Genomic DNA, 18,322 nt, shown 5'->3' on the forward strand with positions numbered 1-18,322 from the left:
TTTGCCATATAGATTTGAAAAACAAGCTTTAAAAAGTATTCATTGGTCATAGCTATAATATTGGGTTGTCGGAAAAGTCATGACGTATTTTTTCTGTTTTTTGTTGCAACAATGCGTCATGACTTTTCCAAGGACCCAATATATTAAATGTGATCGTATCTGTAGTTTTACTCTAACAGTCTGTATGTGCTGAACTTTTCCCTTTATCTCAGCCATTTCATTATTTTCTTAATAAATTATAGATAATATAACTAAGTAGCAACTTTGTTCTCTTGGATATAGGATATATTTATCACATTTTGTTCTCATGATATTAACTCATTCAGATGTTTAAAAACTTGCTATTCTAACATCAGTATAGTTTTCTAGCTTTTTAAATGGATGACTTACCAGTTAAATTCTACTCACATAAACTTTATTAATGAATCGGGTTATTCTTGAACTGTACTTAAAATACTAAGATGTTGTGTTTGAATTATATGAGCAATATTTAACCACCAGGAATAAAAGCTAAATCCCAATAAATTGATTCTATCTACTTCCATCATTTGCATAGCGTAGATATTCCAGTGTTATCTATTAATTTTTAGGAAAAGACTTTCCAACTATTAAGCCCAATTTAGACCTTGGGAAAATGATAGAAATAAAATTAACTTTGGAGACAACAAAAGGATCCAAATAGGAAGAAGACTTGAATTTCTTTGGGAAAACTGGGTATGGAAATATTTTTGTAACTTAGCTATTTCTCTTTAGACTATAGGATATTGGCAAGATTAAAGATTTAGCCTGCTAATAAGCAACCCTTATGTATCTATGTATTAAAAAACTTAATGTTTCTGATTATGGGCATTGTTTATGCCTACTTCATTGTGCTGTTTAGCAAAATGTTCTTCATTATTTTCAATTTTTCTCTTTAAAAACTTGCTCTCAGCTCTTAGGAGACATACGGACTAAGGTATAGACATTGCTATTTTTTAACATCTTATGATACCATAACTTTTTCTTTGCTTTATCAGTTTAACAGATGATAGGCTTCAATAAAAAATTCAAGTGGAAGTAATAAAACCTTTAGACATACATCCTGGTTTTTTGTACATATGATTATGAAAGGGAGCTACTGCTTGAATAGTGTGTTCTATTGGGGTTCTCACCTTTAACTTTGAGTACTTCATGCAAATGAGTTGATGTCATTCACACTGATGTCTATCACAAAACTGATCCTGGAGCCCAACACAGGAAGTGTCACATTACTGCTATTCTAAATTAAGTTGGTGTCTCTAAGTTCATATGAGGTATTTAGTGATGGAAAGGTCATTATAAAATTATTTGGATTAAGATCAAGTTATATTTCTTTTAGATTTTAGAATTTTGAGAATTTATAGCCACCTGAAACTGTTTTAAATTATTGTGATTAACATGTTTCATAGAAATGTCTTCATTTGTTTTTAGCAATGCATTTGACCAGCCTAAATTTCAATATTAGGTTACATAAAGATTTATTTTCAGTTCTTCCAGGGAAATCTCAAATAAGCTATTTACTCTCTCTCATTTCACTTTTGATTTGCAAGGTATAATTGGCAGTTACATATATTAAATAATAAGCTTCAGATGTAAAGAAATCAAAGGAATCTAAGTATGCTTTATCGTATTTATTCAAATAGACAGCATAAGCATGTTGGGAAAAACTTGAAGGACCCTTAAGGAGCTTGCCTCCTAAAAATAATAGTAAGCAAAACGGGTTCTCATCATTTTTTTTGTCTGTATTTTACTTCTCTAGGAGACATGAGGGTTGGGAATAAGGGAAGCAAGAGTGATAGTGGAGGTAAAAGGAGAATAAAGAGAAGGTAGACAGGAAAAAATAGAACTTTACGTAAGGGAAAACATGCATTTTCTTTTCATCCATTGTCCATTTTCTGATCCATTCTAATCCTTTAAAAAAGAAAATATTTTCTTCTTACCAACTCAGATTTCCAGTACAGTCTCTGCTCACTTATAATCTGGTAGTTCATCTTGGTTTACCATGAAAAGGAGAAAGAAAAAAAAACCCACATTTTTGATCACCTCTCACTTTACGTATCTGAACCTCCATATAGTCTAATTCTGCTTCTGCCACTTTCCATGGTTAAAGAATATTTTATCTACTAACTTCAAAAATATATTTTCTGGAGAAAAACAAAATATTGACATTTTATTATGACAGTGATTAGCAGCATGCTTTGCACTGATTTTAAAACAAAAACCAGTCCTTTGTGGTCAGTACAAATTGTGAAGTACCGGTACATTCCTTAACTACCTGCTAATAAGGGCCTTTACATATAACAGAAAAAACCTGCTCGGAGAAGATATGAATCATATGGAATGCATTCAGACGATGATGCCAACAGCGATGCTTCCAGTGCTTGTTCAGAACGCTCCTATAGTTCTCGAAATGGTAGCATTCCTACATATATGAGGCAGACAGAAGATGTGGCAGAAGTCCTCAACAGATGTGCTAGTTCCAACTGGTCAGAAAGGAAAGAAGGCCTCCTGGGTCTGCAGAACTTACTAAAAAATCAGAGAACGCTGAGGTAGGTTGTATTGTCCTTAAATAATTGTCCTGTCAGGTTGGCACTTTTTAATTTGACCTTGTTTCTGTAACACTGTATAGGTCTGGGAACAGATTTGTCCTGAATTTAGAAGGTGGCATCAAAATATTTTCCCAAGCCTTAGTCCTTCAGGACCATCTATACTGTCCTTACTAAAAAATCTTTAACTTCACTTGCTCTATTTAAAGAAACATTTTAAAAGGAAACTTTATTCACAAATAGAAGTTAAATGGAAAATGTTTTTAATTTTTAAAATTAAATAATAAAATGTACATAATATTAAAGCCGACTGGTTTATTAAAATTCACTCCTGATGAGTTTTTCATTGAGAGGGAAGAATATTTATGTTCACTTGAAAATGAAGTTATATTCTTAATGTTTATGTAATAACTAAATCTTAGTGTAATATGAAATGAAATTGGAGTGAATTCCTCTAAGGACAGAAGTTTATATTGGTTTTTTAGTTTGTTTAGATTTGGCTTCCTTTCCTAATGGCTTTTGCTTGCCTTTCCCCTCTAAATTTCTATTGTTTTTATCTGTGTAATGTTTTAAACCTCTATAGTCTGTCTACTCTTTTAAGAACCTAGTTTCAGATAATTTATAAGTTTGAGTGGTGGAAAATATAGAATTACTTCCTGACTTGATACCTAAAATCAGGGTTTGATTTACTAGCTATGTATTTATTTTAGGAAGTATTAGCACTATATAATTTGAATCAGTGTTTATGTATGTGCTACCTAATATATTTTAATGTTATCTCACTTCATGAATCACTGCAATAAATCATCATAATATTGTTCCTAGTCTGATCAAGATTACGTTAATATTATGTTTAGTATATCACTTTTAAATGGCAAGGTAGTAGGCATAGTTTAGAAATATTTTAGCCCTCAGGTGGCAAAATGTAAGAAAACATCAGCATTTAAGAGGATAAGATTCATGTGCTAGGAATGTCATTTGTGCAGTTTCCCCTGTCATGCTACATTCATTAATGAAATACAATTGTATTTCTTTTCTTATGACTTTTAACCTTTAAAATAGTTTGGGTTGGAAAAGAATTATAGTTGTATTTGATAAATATGTACTTAGCCATGACTAGCAAATCCCACAAATTTTTCCATTTTGAGGGCATTTTTTTAGACATTTTTTAAGAAGCTCAATTATATGTAAGGTTATTTTTAAGTGACTTCATCCTACAGTAAGATATTAATTAACAACTTTATATTTTGACAGTCGAGTTGAACTGAAAAGATTATGTGAAATTTTCACAAGAATGTTTGCTGATCCTCATGGCAAGGTATGTTTTAGTATTTAAGATTATTTACTCCTATAGGTGTCCTTTGTATATTCCAAAAAATAATAATAATAATAATGCCCAAAAAAACTATAAGCCATTTTATTATTGCCCTAGAATAATAATCTTTTCAAACATAATAGAAATTAAATTTTTTATATCATACGTAATTTAGAAATTGCTCTCTGGTAACCATTTAAGCTTCTTGAAAGAGTGATTATCTAAGACTATAAACTGAAGGCTATATTAATAAGCACAACTCATAATTAGTCAGGGTGAGTGTATCTGTATTATTAAAACCATTTTACTATTTGTAAAGGAAATAATTGGGGTAAGTTGAAAAAAGTTTGTAACTTTTTATTTTTTTCTGTGAGTATTACAATATTCTATGAGTATTAATGTAAATACAGAGGGTGCCAAAAAAAATGTATACACATTTTAAGAAAGGAAAAAACTATATTAAAATTGTAATACTTAATATATACTGATATCAAAAGATGAATACAAGTCATATGTATACATTTTTTTGGCACCCTGGTATATTCTTATCTTAAAAGAAAATTTTGTAGAAAAAAATTGCCGTTAAATAACACAAAAGCACAAAGTATGGCTTTAGCCATAGTTTGGTAGTAATATAAATGAGGCATTTTGTATAATGGTACATAAAAATTTTCCAAATGTTCAGTGTTTAATGTTGATTGAAATATATTTAATTGCTACTGCATAATCTGCATGTATACTGTGGAATTTTGGGTTACTTTGATGGATACTGTTGTAAATACATGTGTACTGTTGTAAAATGTATTCATTTATTTTGTTTTTAGCAATGCATTTGACATTGGTAAAACTTTATTATGTATCTTCCTTTAGGATACCAGGTATCTCCATGAGAATTTCTAACCTAAGTGAGAGGGAGATGTGGAAGGGAAATTATAAGAAAAATATTAATGAATTTCACTTTACCTTTTTTTTTAATTGTCTTCACTTTATTCTTGCACATATAATTTTCTCTTTTTTTCTATTTTTGATATTTTCATTACGACACTACTTAAACATATTAAAATCACACTTTATACATAATTTTAAATCCAACTGAAGATTATAAATTCCTATACTTTAAAACAATAAAGTTCAAAGGTTATCCTCTATCAGAAGGTATATTTATTTTATTCAAGAATATAAAGTCCCATTAAAGACAAATATTAAAATACAGATTGGTAAGCAGTTTGTTTATTAAAATGTTTTAACTTATAACTTTTAAACAGAACATGTAGATGCCTGTACCATTTTATATTGACATTGTTACCACTGATTATAGCTGTAGGATTTGCTTTAATGCAAAAGTTTCTATAAATTTTGCACACATTAACTATTGATATTTTTTATTAGCAATGTAAACCAAAGACAAGACAATAATGTTCTGGGTGGACTTGTTTTATTAAATGACATTTTAATTAGTAATCTATACAACTTTAAAATAAATAAAATTTTAAAACACCTTCAATAAGTTATATAATTTGTCCCTGCTGTAAGGTGTAAGACAGACTGGATTATTTCTTAAAGTCACTTTTTTTTTTTTTATTAAGACAATAATGCAGTTTAGTTGGATGCTAGAATTTGCACAGTACTAAAGAGAAACTTTTTAAAAGAGTCTTCTGGAAATCCAATAGGAAAGCTGAGTTTGATGTTGATAAAGGAACTTATCGAGCACAAATGATTGGCCTCCCTTAATAGATGCAGAGAACCAGCTACAATCCTCCCCAGAATTGTCAGGAAGGTGACTTTAGTTTTTCTCCTTAGGGCTTTCTAACAGTTCTTAGTGATCCGTCTGGTTTTGTATGGTTTGATTTTTGGTTGTTTAGTTAGTTCAGTGAAGACAAATGTAATGGGAAGGTTTTTGTTTTAACTTCTTTTTGTTTAGCTTTTGTTTGGTGATTGTCCATCAGAGGCTCAGTGAATAATGTAACTAATTAAGAATAAACTTGATATGTCACCATACTGTGCTGCGTTTAAAATGTCAGGGTTTGATTTGAGTTTCTGCACTAGATCCTGATATTATTCAAATAGCCATTATTTCCCCACCTCTTTTTTAAAGTGTGTGTTTATAAATTACTGGCAGTTTCATGTTCAGTCCCAAGCAACTGTTTTTGATACTTTATTTTCTTTCCAAATACATTTTGTTCTCTATCCAGAGTTGGCCATATTTTTATCCCTGTAAAGGTCCAAATAGTAAATATTTGAGGCTTTGTGGGCCATAACGACCTTTGTCACAACTACCCAACTCTGCCATTATAGCCTGAAAACATCCATAGAAGATATGTAAACAAATGAATGTGGCTGGGTTGCAATAAAACTTGATGAACATTGAAATTGTAATTCTCAATTTTCATGTCACTAAATCGCCTTTTGGTTTGTTTTTAAAACCATTTAAAAATGGAAAAACTATTTTTAACTTGTAGACCATAATTTGCTGACCCCCGTTCTGTATCAGCTCTTGGTTATTGACACTAAAATAGAAATGTGTTTAAGAGCCTCTGCTGTGCAGCTCATGCCACTGGTTGAAAGTTAGGACTGTTGAAGGGAAACAGCGGCCTGGCCCCTTCTGGGTGGAGTGAGCCCTGTGTATCCCTGTCTGTTCCCTGCCGTCCTCCATTTCTGATCTGTGAATTTTGTCTCAGTGCTGCCTGGCAACCCTCGCCCTCTCATCTCTCTCTTCTGTCCTCCGTAGAGCCTATGTCAAATAGTCTTTCTCCTGAAAATTCCAGCCCTGTTCACCTCCCCACACATCTCATGCCCCAAGCGTGTGCCATGGCCTCCTAGCTTACCAAGAAAATAGAAGCCAGCCAGCAGACACTCAATTTCCTGCCTCCAAACCAGCAGATTTAACTGCACATAAACCCATTCTTGCTGCCTTTCCTCCTATTGAAATAGAAGGAGGGCTTACCTTGAAGCTGTTGTTTGGTTACATAAATGTGTATCCTATTTTGTGGTAATATGGTCTTACCAGCCTGGTCTTCCAGGAATTTCTCATAAATTACAGTTTTCTGATTGACATCCCTTTTTGTTTTTCAACTTTGCTGTGAATTTACTCAATGTGTCTTTTCTGTCATTTTAAGGAGTGTGTTGTGGGAGAGGAGGAAGAGTCTGTGTTCTGTGTGTCTGATTCAGTTTCCTTCACACCATTTTGTTTCATCTTTTCAGACACCTATCTCTCTGCTTGTTTTGCTGGTGTTGGTGTTGCTTAGTCATGTCCTAGGCCCTCTTCTTGTACCCTCTGCCTTTCCCAAAGCTTAAGTTACCCAGTTCATCCTAATCACTCCTGAATGTGTGCTTAAATCCCGTATTTTTCCTCCTGTACTTAGTCACATGCCCGTTGGTCATCTTCAGCTTCAAAACTACTTCTCATACTTTGCTTTATTTCATTAAATGTAACTGCCATCTCCTTGTTGCTTAAGGGAAGAATTTGGGCATCATTCTAGAAACTTCACTCAATCCTAGTTGATTCAACCTTACAAATATCTCTCCATTCTCACTGCTAATTCAGGGCACAATTGTCTTTTGCTTGTTGTACCTCCTTCCCACCTCCTAGCCCTTAATTCTCCACACTGCCTTCTTTAGTAATCTTTCTAAAAGGTAAATATTCTAGCGTAAAACACTAAAGTGGCTACTCACTAACCTCAAGAAAATGTCCAAACAGAGCCAATCATTTGGGCTTGTTATTCCCCCCTAACTCTCAGCCCAGCCTGAATTATGTTCATTCCCCCACATGTGCCATGCACTTTTCCCTGTAGCCTTAAAATATGCCATCGGGAACACTTCTCTTTCTTCTTCCAGCCTGGATTAGCTCTCCACCCTAAATTGGAATCACACTGGGCAGAAACTATCTGAAGCCGTGCCCCCAGAATGAGCCACAGTGTTTGGGAGATAACCTCATACTATGGGCTTGGTTGGGTGGATTTTCCCATGTTTTTTTAGGTTGGAGTCAACATTTCAGTCTCTGTGTTAATAGCTTCTGGATTCAGTAGCCAGCTTCCATGATAACTGGCAGCTGTCGTCCCTATCATTACTGAGACCACCTGCTGTCCCCAGCAGAAACAGGGTACTTAGAGAACCAGGTTATGAGCATCCATGAAAGCCCCATCTCCTTTCGTCTAGAATTATCTTCTCCAACCCCCGGAATGTTTCCCTCTTACATATTTTAGAGTAAGGATCTGAGTCCAGCTGAAATATTAGGTAAGCTCTGGTATATAGTGCAGACATCCCAGAAAGGCAGGGTTAGAAAAGAGGTCTTTCGGAATACACTTGAAATAGATGCTGGATTTTTTTTCCTGGGACAGGAGTAATATGATTAATCAGTATCATTTGCAAGCTGAAATTATTTGATGTCTATAACTTGATAAATAAACTTTTTTTTAATACTTCAGATACCAATATGGAAATAAGTGATCCAACCACAATATATGTAGAACAGTAATTTAGACCATCTAATTCAAAGCCTTTTAATAGTTTTACAAGCGAGTCGGTACAACACAGTGATAACAAGTATGGACAGTGGAACTACCGTATTTGCCGGCGTATAAGACGACTTTTTGGCCCTGAAAAATATGCCTCCAAGTGGGGGGTCGTCTTATACGCCAGGTACACTTCAGATAAACTGCCCATAGTGCTTGCCCCTTGCCATAGTGGCCTCCCGATGCCCGCCCACTTCATTCCACATACCGTTCAGGCATCAGCAGCACTGCTGGGTGTATGCTCAGCTGTTATGCGATTTTACCACACTCGCAAAATCGCACACAGCCGACCATATAACAAACTCTGTATTTTGAGTGGAAATGTTAGGGGGTCGTCTTATACGCCGAGTCGTCTTATACGCCGGCAAATACGGTAGATTGCTTGCGTTCAAATTTGACCTCCAACCCTTAATAGCAGTGTGTGCCTTGGTTTCCTAATCGGTAAAATGGAGTTAATAATAATTCCCACCTCATAAGATTGTGATGAGGATTAAATTAGTTAATAATGTAAAGCCCTTAGAATGCACCAACCACTATATAAGTTTTTAAAAACTAAATTTAAATTTGAAAAATTAAGTTCAGAGATAATTTCTATTATGACTGCTCTAGACCCATTTTTTTCCCTCAAATGTAAGGAGTGTCAAGCCAAATGCTATCCCATGTGACTCTAGCATTTGACCCTAAAGGAACTAGTTGAAAAGAGCTATCTTCCCCATGGTGCACACTTTAAATTGGCATTTTATGGTCAGTGTAGACCTACCTCTTGAAGTCATGTTCTTGAGTCTTGAACAGCTAGGGTAGGAATGCAATCTGTAGCTACTAAAATGGGACATAGCTGAGTACCAACCAGGTCACATCTGGTCTCCTGGGGAGTATTCTAGGTAGCTGAGCTGCCTACGGTTCTAGGATCAGGAGACCATAACACGCATCCTACCCAGGGAAAATAAAAAGTTGTGGTATATACACTTTTTATTCCAAATAATAGTGATTATCCCAAGCCTACATAGAAATAATTTGTGAATCTGTTGCTTCTGAGGAGGTAAAAAAGATAAAGAAAATAAAAATTCTAGATACCAGGCTTTGGAAGCAAATATTGGCACTGTCCAGAAGTGGAGCAGGTGTCTGTTACTCTTAGATTCTTTTCAAAATTCGAGCCTCAAGGATATAGGGTCTGGAAAAGAAGGGGCTTCTGTTTCTAATTTTCTTGGCAAGGAGATGAGGGAGAGACATAGGAAAATCACATGCTTTTCTCCCATACTATTCATTTAACTCTCTTGTTTTAAAAACTATTTTAAGTTTATCATAAAACTTTGAAAAACATTTGTCGCTTTTATTTTCTAAGTGTTTTTCTTCCATACAGGAACTTTGCATTGATGGCGACTAATTTGTGTGTTTTTCTTTTTTTTCTTTTTTTCTTTTTGCATGCTGTCCCCTGTGTTGGAACTCTCAATAGAGAGTAAGTTGGTTCAATATTTGTTGGAAACCTAACTTTACTGCATGACTGTGAAATTAACCCTTTTTCTCTATTTTCTTTCCCGAAGAGTTCATGCAGTATTGGACCCTTTGCAATCCACGAAACGCTATTCGCAGTTACGCAAACTCATTCTGTTTGGAGATGTGCTTTTTAATCTACTAATTAATCTAATTTGATTATGTTCTTCTGTTCTATATTTGATGACTGGCACACCTAAGATATAAGCAAGGTTAAGAAAAGGCTGCCTCAATTGTAATAGCTTGAATATTACAATTTTTTTCCAATAAATTACAGTTGTCAGATATGTGGGAGTATAAATTGATTCCATTGAAGGTTGGTTCCATTGAATTATTAAAAAAATAATTCCGAAGTTTGACAGCTACTTTTAAAAATTTAATCCCAACCTCCCCATATGTATTTTCTAATATTCTATTAGTGTCATTCCTTAAAAACAAACAGAAAAAAGAAAAAACAAAAAAGCAAACAGAGCAGTTTTACAGAGCAGTGTTTCTCAACTTTCTCCTGAAATCAGACGTTTAGCCCTCGTATTATATTAGCATATGCAATTTTCATTTTCCCCTGTAGTCATAGATCAGGAAATGGGAGAATATCAACATCTGACAATGATAGGACAATCTTTGTGATAGGACAATCAAGTAAGAAACATTATGTGAAACTGTTAATATATGTTTTGGATAGATCTATAATAGTCATATATATTATCATTTAGTAAATACCATTGGTAAGATATAAGTATTTTGAAAAATATAGGACAAGCCTATATGTAGAGTACTATAAATAACAAGTTTACATTTTTATTCAGCTATACTCATACCTAATCAAAAGAAATTTCTGCTTAGGAGACTCGAGGAAGTCTTCTTGAAGGAAATAGCAGTTCAGAGCTTGAGAGGGACATACACTTTGGGTTCATTAGCATGGAAAGAAAGGGCCTGCTGGGAATGACTAGGATGAGTTCAGAGAAGTGGGAGACTCAGAAAGTTTATAGGAAAGAAAAGGAAATTCAGTTTGATGGGGATAAAGGGAAAGTGTTACACAGCTTCCCTTGCATTGAAAAAAAAAGGGTTGACAACCAATTTATTACTGTTTCACTTAAGTTTCACTTAAGAGAAAATTTTTACTTTTTAAGGAACTTTTCCTGCAGATTCATTGAACAACTCTATATTCGGTCCTCAGCCTTTGATAACTTGGAGCTTGATTCTAATTGGTGATATAAGACTGTATAAAAATATAGTCTTTTTTCTCAAACGTTATATGTTACACATGGGAAGATAATATAAATATAGAAAAAATTAAATAGCACCATAAAGCTACCCCACTGTAAGTTTCAAGTAGGGAAGATATCTTCAGTGGCTATCATCCAAGAAGCTTCTTGACGGGGCTTTGAGTGGTAAATTTTATAGAGAGTCATGTAACTAGAGCAACTGGGGAGTATGGTGGGAAATAGGAATGTGTGTGAGATGAGTTCAGGGACAAAGAGTTTATTTTGCCAGATAGTCCAAGCCCAGTTTGGAGAGTTAGAACCTTCTCGAAGCATTTGGGACATTATTCTATAGACAGTGAAGGGACATTAGGATTTTGTTTATATCAAATGAGTTATATCACAGTTCGATGGTGAGAAAGAAGCATGAGTTGGCCTGTTGCCTGTTTTGTAAATAAAGTTATATTGGAACACAGCTATGCTCACTTGTTTACATACTTGTGTCTATGCTATTACAGCAGGGTAAAATAGTTGCGACAGACACCATATGGCCTGCAAAGCTTAGAGTATGTACTGTCTCTCCTGTTACAGAAATGCTTTCCTGACCACTGGTATACAGAAAATATAAGGACTAAAGTCAGGCTACTACAGAAATCCAGACATGAGGTCGGAAAGGACTGATGCCCACAGTGACAGTGGGGTCTACAGATTTGGGGGAAGACCAAAAGAGAGAGCTTTTCAAGAGGTTGTGAGACCTAGGAGGCCAGATCAGAGAGGTTCTGTCAAGGAAGTCACACTGCCAGTGGAAGGAGAATCAGAATGAAGACTGGCTCTTACATCACCCCACGTTTAGGATGCAAATGGAAAAGGCCTAGCAATAAGAATGGAAGAAAGAAAGGAGACAACAAGAGTAAAGCAGTGTCACGCTACTACGCTACTACCGAATGGCCAAGCATACTAAGCTAATGAAAAGCTTACATTTCACGATTAGAGGATGGTTGATGGGAGCAAAAAGATGGAAATGGAGACTAAATAGCATGCCATCTAAGACTTTTTAGAAATTATTTAAATTTAGATGTAGATTTGTATCCTGAATTTATTTTACTTACAGTTATTCCAAATCACTTAAAATTACTTTTGGGGCAGTTTTAGTAAATAACATATCTTATACAAAAAAATTTTGTGACAACTGACATTTTGAAAAATCTAAGGAGTCTCTGATTAGCCCATTATGTCGAAATGATCTTCTACTTTAAGGTAGCTGTCAACATAGTCATCTTCTGATTAATTCAGTGCCACTCTTCCAAAGAGCTGAGGGCCAGTGAAACTATAGGTAGCTCCTTGCCCTAAATTTCAGATAAAATGGATTTCATTTTAACAAGTTCAAGCTATGACATCATGGAAAACATTAGGTGTGCCAGCCATTGTGGCCAAAGTTTCTTTACCAAGCGATGCTGCATGGAATAGCTAATTGTCGAACTTCAGCAGAAGTTGGATAACATTTCAAACGTACTCTTGTATCACAGAGTCCAATGAAAAGCAAGAGAGATTGTTTTTCCGCTTGGCTGCCAATCGCTGTGCCTCTGATTCCTGTGTTCCTCTCTATTGCAGTTTTGAATTGATCATAAAGATCAATATTTCCTCCTTTTTCTCTCCCCTCTCCCGTTTATCAACTGTAGGTATTCAGCATGTTTTTGGAGACTCTAGTGGACTTCATACAAGTCCACAAAGACGATCTTCAGGATTGGTTGTTTGTACTGCTGACGCAACTGCTAAAAAAAATGGGTGCTGATTTGCTTGGGTCTGTTCAGGCAAAAGTTCAAAAAGCCCTCGATGTTACAAGGTAATATTTTCTTCATATATTTCAAGTTTACCTGATAGGAATCAGGAGTATTTAGTTGCTGTGTTACAAGTTTAGATATTTGAGTCCTTTTAAACCATTTAGACTGCATAGGCTTCATTCGAAGATTATTAATAATGCCCATTCACATGCTTCATGCAACATTGGTCCTTAGGTCAAACACTGCTTCCTTTTATAAAAATTTCATTAACATTTGTTGAGTAATTCAAGGTGGCATTTTATCTTAATTAAGATAAAAGTTGAGTTAAAGATTTTATTCAATCTAATGTAAAAATAAAATATTTCCTAAGTTTAAAAAGGATGTTTTATTATGCATTGAAATATTCAGAATCTTTTTTCAGAAGATTTTGAACCAATGATATATTTCTACTTTCTTGTGTAGATTGTTGAAGTGACTTATTTCAAATATCCATTTACTAAGTTGAGGTGAGTCTAGAATTCAGATATTAGATGTGGGTATGCATACATCTCTGATAATGTTGAATTTTTTACTGAATATATTTTTCTGATTAAATCTATAGCTGAAGCCAAGATAGGCCATTATTTACTATATTTTAACCCCTAACGGTATAAATTCAAATGTTCAGATTCTTCTGGGAATAGCTTTCATTGCATATTGTATCACATCAACTATACCACATACAGATACTACTTCATGTATGCTTTTGAATGAGATGCTTTGGTATTAAGCATAGTTTTCTGTTAAGTTTGCTAAGAGCTTACTTGCTGACTTAATTTTTATTTTGCTTTACTTTGTTTATTCCTTATTTCAGAGAATCTTTTCCAAATGATCTTCAGTTCAATATTCTAATGAGGTTTACAGTTGATCAGACTCAAACACCAAGTTTGAAGGTAAAAATTTGAAGTCATTTAAAGACATTATAAGGAATTGCAGTATTTTATTAATTACGTTATGTTGATGTTTGTATTTCTGTCACATGAGAAGCTGTTCAATGAGTGGATTTTGTTTTTATAAACTTTCAGACAGTCAAGCCAGCACTTCGGGACCAACTTCACTCTTTTTGGAGCTCTAAGGTTTTTTTATTTTTGTTTTAATCTGCATTATTTCTTTTCTTAACTCTACAACTCTGCAGTGTTTCAGATAATGTTTGTATGCATCTGTGTTGAACTACTAACCTTTGTAAGCCTTCCAAGCATGCACATATTTGATTTCAAATGTTACTCAAATGCCAGGCTGTCCTGTGGAGGAGCTTACAGGGGATACACATTTAGATAGCAACACAAGTATGGCCTCTAACCCTAAGCTAGTGACGCAAACTTGCTCTATAAAGTCTTATCTAATTTTATGTTTGTGATTTCCCAATACTTTTCTTTTTAAATTTAGAGTCTGAATAGGTATTTTGGGTGAAATGTCAGTTTTACCTATGTTTAAGTGTAATCTCAATGCTATTCTCCAGTTCTCCTTAATTGAAATAGTAACTTTTTTTTTCTTTTTGCATTGTGATATTTCCGGTGTGTGCATAAAATTTAGAATTAGGATTAACTCTCAATTGTTACTAGCACACATTTTCCAATTAAGTTATGGGAAAACAATGTGGACTCCAATTGTGATTAAATTTAACATAAAAATAATTTAATATGAACAAGGAGATCCTGAATTCTTTACTAAAGATGTTTTTTATTATAATTTAATGAGATTAAAGTCAGGGAAATAACAAGCATATGTGTATGTACAATCCTTATATTTTTCTGCTCTATTCTGCACGAAATATATTTCCACAAGCATTGCTGCCCAGGATTGATATTTCTTTAAGTTTCTGAATATGATTTTGCTTTAAAAATCACGATTATATTTCTTACCAGGGTTGCCTTTCACTCAACATAGTGTTATTTTCTCAGAGCTGCTTTGTGAAACAGATTCCATCTGTTTTGATTTTGAAAAGTGACCTGAAGAAGGAGAATAATTTACTTGATATTATTGATAAATCATTTTTGTAGTCATTTTTTTGTTCAATCATTATTATCTATAATACTGTAAAGTAAACTGTAATAGGGGTTATGATTTAGGTGCTGGTGGTAGGTATTCAAGTGCTGTTGAAAATGGATGTAGAAATGTTTCATGGGCCATTTCATGAAGGTTTAAACCATTAGATTAAGAAATAAGGGTGATAGGTGAGTTGAGGGAGAGAATCAAGTTTCTAAGGCCTGAAGAGAAAGACAAAGGGAAGAGGGAAATGGGAAACAGACAACTTAAAATTAGCTTTGCTATTGGAAAACATTAACTGGAGACTGGAATCTCAGACTGTGTGTGTGTACACATAAATACATAGCTTTTCTATTATATATTTAGTATATACACACACACACACACAATGCTGTAGGGAAAATCACTCTTCAACTCTTAATTTAATGTTTTAGGATAGCAAGGAGAAGTTCTATTGGAGCCATTCACACATTATGCCAAAAATAGAAGTAAATTTCAGATGAGTGGCAGGATTAAGAATAAGAAACTTACGAGGTTATAGAAAAATACAAATAAGTTAACTTGAGTATGAGATTTGTAAGAATCCTTTATTGAAAAATGATGGCTCTTTCAGATAAAAGATGGATGTTTGTATATTATTTTATATCGCTCACAGAGTGTCATGTGGTTAAATATCAGAAAGGAAGCAATAGATTAGGGGAAAATGGCAATACAGAGTGATTTTATTTGAGTAAGTAATATTTTTTAAAATAAATAATTTTTGTTGACCTGTTTTTCTGGGTTTCACAAACATGTTGTAGAATTATACATACCTTAGCAGCTACATTATTTTTTCTTCTCTGAAGAAGAATGCATGTTTATGTTATTCAGAATACAGAGTATGTATATAGCCTTGTGAAGTATCTTACTAAAATGTAAACTTTACAGTAAGCATACCCATTCTGTGACACGCTTTTAAAACTTTACATACCTCAATAAAATTTCCAAGACACTGCACTAGTTGAATCTCATAGTGCAGATAAATTATTCAGTTAGTAATGGTGGCAAATTGAAAACAAAATGTTCATTTTTTCAAATTGACTACAACACCTTTCAGCTATTCACCCTGATAGAAGTAACCAGGCTTCAAGAACCCAGAATCTTATGTAATGCCATAATTTAGTGGGGCCTGCAACTCCACAGTTAACCATAGGCTCTTTCCCTCTCCTCTGTACATTTTACCCAGCATAGCTAATAGGTTAACTCTTGATTTTTTTCAATACATTTCTTAAAGTTAAAATTACTTCTTAAAATTCATTCATTAGGAAATGAAGAATTTAATTTGATGCTTTCTGGGTTTTTTGTCTTTTTTTTTTTTTCTTTTTACTGGAAGCAGATAGGGGAAAATATACAACTGTCAGAAACTTATTTTAATATTTTATTTCCAGTATATTAACTTAGCATTGTACTTCCCGGAGACCTATTTCAACAGAGTGAGATAAATGACACTTACTGTGATTAATAATAAAGGAAGAAGGAGCATAGGAAAACATTACTGTAGTCGTTGGAGATATTTTTTCAATGTTATTGTTCAATCATACATTTGAACCTTCCTTTTTGTAAGTCAGCAAATCAGCATTTAGTAGGTGTTTCTTTAGCACCTTTTGTATCTAAGGACTGTGCAACTATGCCCAGTGCCATTTCTTTGGGAATCATTATTTAGAAGCCCTAGAGTATTTGAAGATGTACTTCAAAAATAGTGGTTCTCACCCTTTTTTTCTGACCCAACATACCTGAAAGAAGGGAGGTAATTTAACAGTGGCTTTCTAGGAGAATAAAAAAGGCTGCATCTAAGGAAGAAGTATGTGTGCTTTGCCCACCCTCCTGCTGACTTCAAAGCCTGCATCCCACCGTGTTACCCACACATCAGGAATTCCTGGGAGAAAAATCAGACCTTTTAAGCGTACACATACCACTTACACAAATAAGTGTTGTCTTTTCTCCAGTGGTACTTGTGTAAAACTTTTTTGTGGTACTTCTTATAGAAGGTAGCTCTAGCAGTCGATGGACCTATTAAAGAACCTGATTTCATTGTGTGAGTCTTACTGTATATATTTTACAGAAACCCAGAATTGTCCACCTGAATTACCCACTTGATTTATAATACCTTATTTTCAAAATACTTTGGTTCATTTACCGAAAAGTGAAATTACACTCAGTTGATGAAGGCTGACTCTTAGGGAGTCTAGACAAGAGTCAGCTGTAAGCTCTGAAGGACAGACTCAGGGAGAAGTGTATATTCCTGTCAAGAGAGTCTTCAGCAGTTATTCAAACACGGGGAATGAAATATAAGTTCTGCTATGTGTGAAAAACAAAAATCCGCATTATCATGTACTTGTACCTCAGGTGGGTAGGCGGTTGTTTAATTTTTTTGTTTGTTGTTTTAATTTTCTATTCGTCAAAAAAAATAATCAGGTAATTGTTTCTGAAGTGTTCTCAGTGTCCCTCAAGGACCGTCTGATTGTCCTTTCTCATTGTGCTTACCTCTGCAGGTGAAGGTTGCTATCCTTAAATACATAGAAACTCTGGCCAAACAGATGGATCCAGGAGATTTTATAAATTCCAGTGAAACTCGCCTAGCAGTATCTCGGGTCATCACTTGGACAACAGAACCTAAAAGTTCTGATGTTCGGAAGGTATGCTTTAATATAAGGTTTAGAAGATAAATTAGACAAGTCAGTCACTTTGGATTACCAGTGAAGGAAGCTAGTATTTTCAGGATATTACCAGTTAGCATTGAGTTATTTACCTGGTGATATGAAGATCTTTTCTTTAAAACCTTCCCGTAAATTGTTTTAAGTTGTATCCAATTAATATGAATATAATTTTCAAACAGAATAAAAGAATTGCCCTTGCCATAATCCTCTCTATCTCTAATCTTATAACCATTCAAAATACTCCAAACCTTTCCCCTTGTATTTACCTATGTATTTCAAATAAGAGCTTACACTGTTTCTTGGCTTATTAATTTTAGGCATTATCTGTTGATCTGTTGACAACTTTGGTTATTATATATCTGTCTGTCTGCCTTGGTAAATGAGGACTTAGCTTTCTCATATCATTCCCACATCCTTTCCTATATCTTTTTCCATAACCTTCAAAATACTTATGAATCGGTTGTTGGTCACCAATGGAAAAGATTTACTTTCAACTTTGGAAGTATTCACTGCTCTACTAAGTGATTTACTGCTGCCTCCTTTCTAATGCTTTTAAGTACCTGTTAATATTTTTGACATCTCTGCTCTATGCCTATGGCTGATGTTTCCCATGTGCTCAAGAACACAGGTTGTTTATTTTCTGGGAAGCTCCTTCCGGCATCCTTTGTTCTCGTCACCATTTCCTGAGACTTCTCTTTACCCTTAATGGTTTATTTCTTGGATCCTATATTTAGCTC

At 34.3% G+C, this 18,322-nt stretch overlaps 1 protein-coding gene across 29 annotated transcripts in view; it reads left to right on the forward strand.

Moving 5' to 3' along the window:
• Positions 1-18,322, forward strand: part of CLASP2 (cytoplasmic linker associated protein 2) — a 157,188-nt gene that overhangs the window by 116,303 nt on the left and 22,563 nt on the right. For 14 of the 29 annotated variants that reach the window (XM_019647191.1, XM_019647197.1, XM_019647195.1 and 11 more), the window contains 8 exons: positions 932-955; positions 2,323-2,567; positions 3,819-3,882; positions 9,844-9,846; positions 12,763-12,926; positions 13,718-13,796; positions 13,929-13,979; positions 17,421-17,564. In XM_019647191.1, coding sequence (XP_019502736.1) covers positions 932-955; positions 2,323-2,567; positions 3,819-3,882; positions 9,844-9,846; positions 12,763-12,926; positions 13,718-13,796; positions 13,929-13,979; positions 17,421-17,564 — 774 coding nt within the window. The remainder of the gene's footprint in view (positions 1-931; positions 956-2,322; positions 2,568-3,818; positions 3,883-9,843; positions 9,847-12,762; positions 12,927-13,717; positions 13,797-13,928; positions 13,980-17,420; positions 17,565-18,322) is intronic. The other 15 variants (XM_019647199.1, XM_019647219.1, XM_019647206.1 and 12 more) reach the window with 5 other exon arrangements.

The sequence above is a fragment of the Hipposideros armiger genome, unplaced genomic scaffold (assembly GCF_001890085.2).
Source record: "Hipposideros armiger isolate ML-2016 unplaced genomic scaffold, ASM189008v1 scaffold_109, whole genome shotgun sequence".
Classification (NCBI taxonomy): domain Eukaryota; kingdom Metazoa; phylum Chordata; class Mammalia; order Chiroptera; family Hipposideridae; genus Hipposideros; species Hipposideros armiger.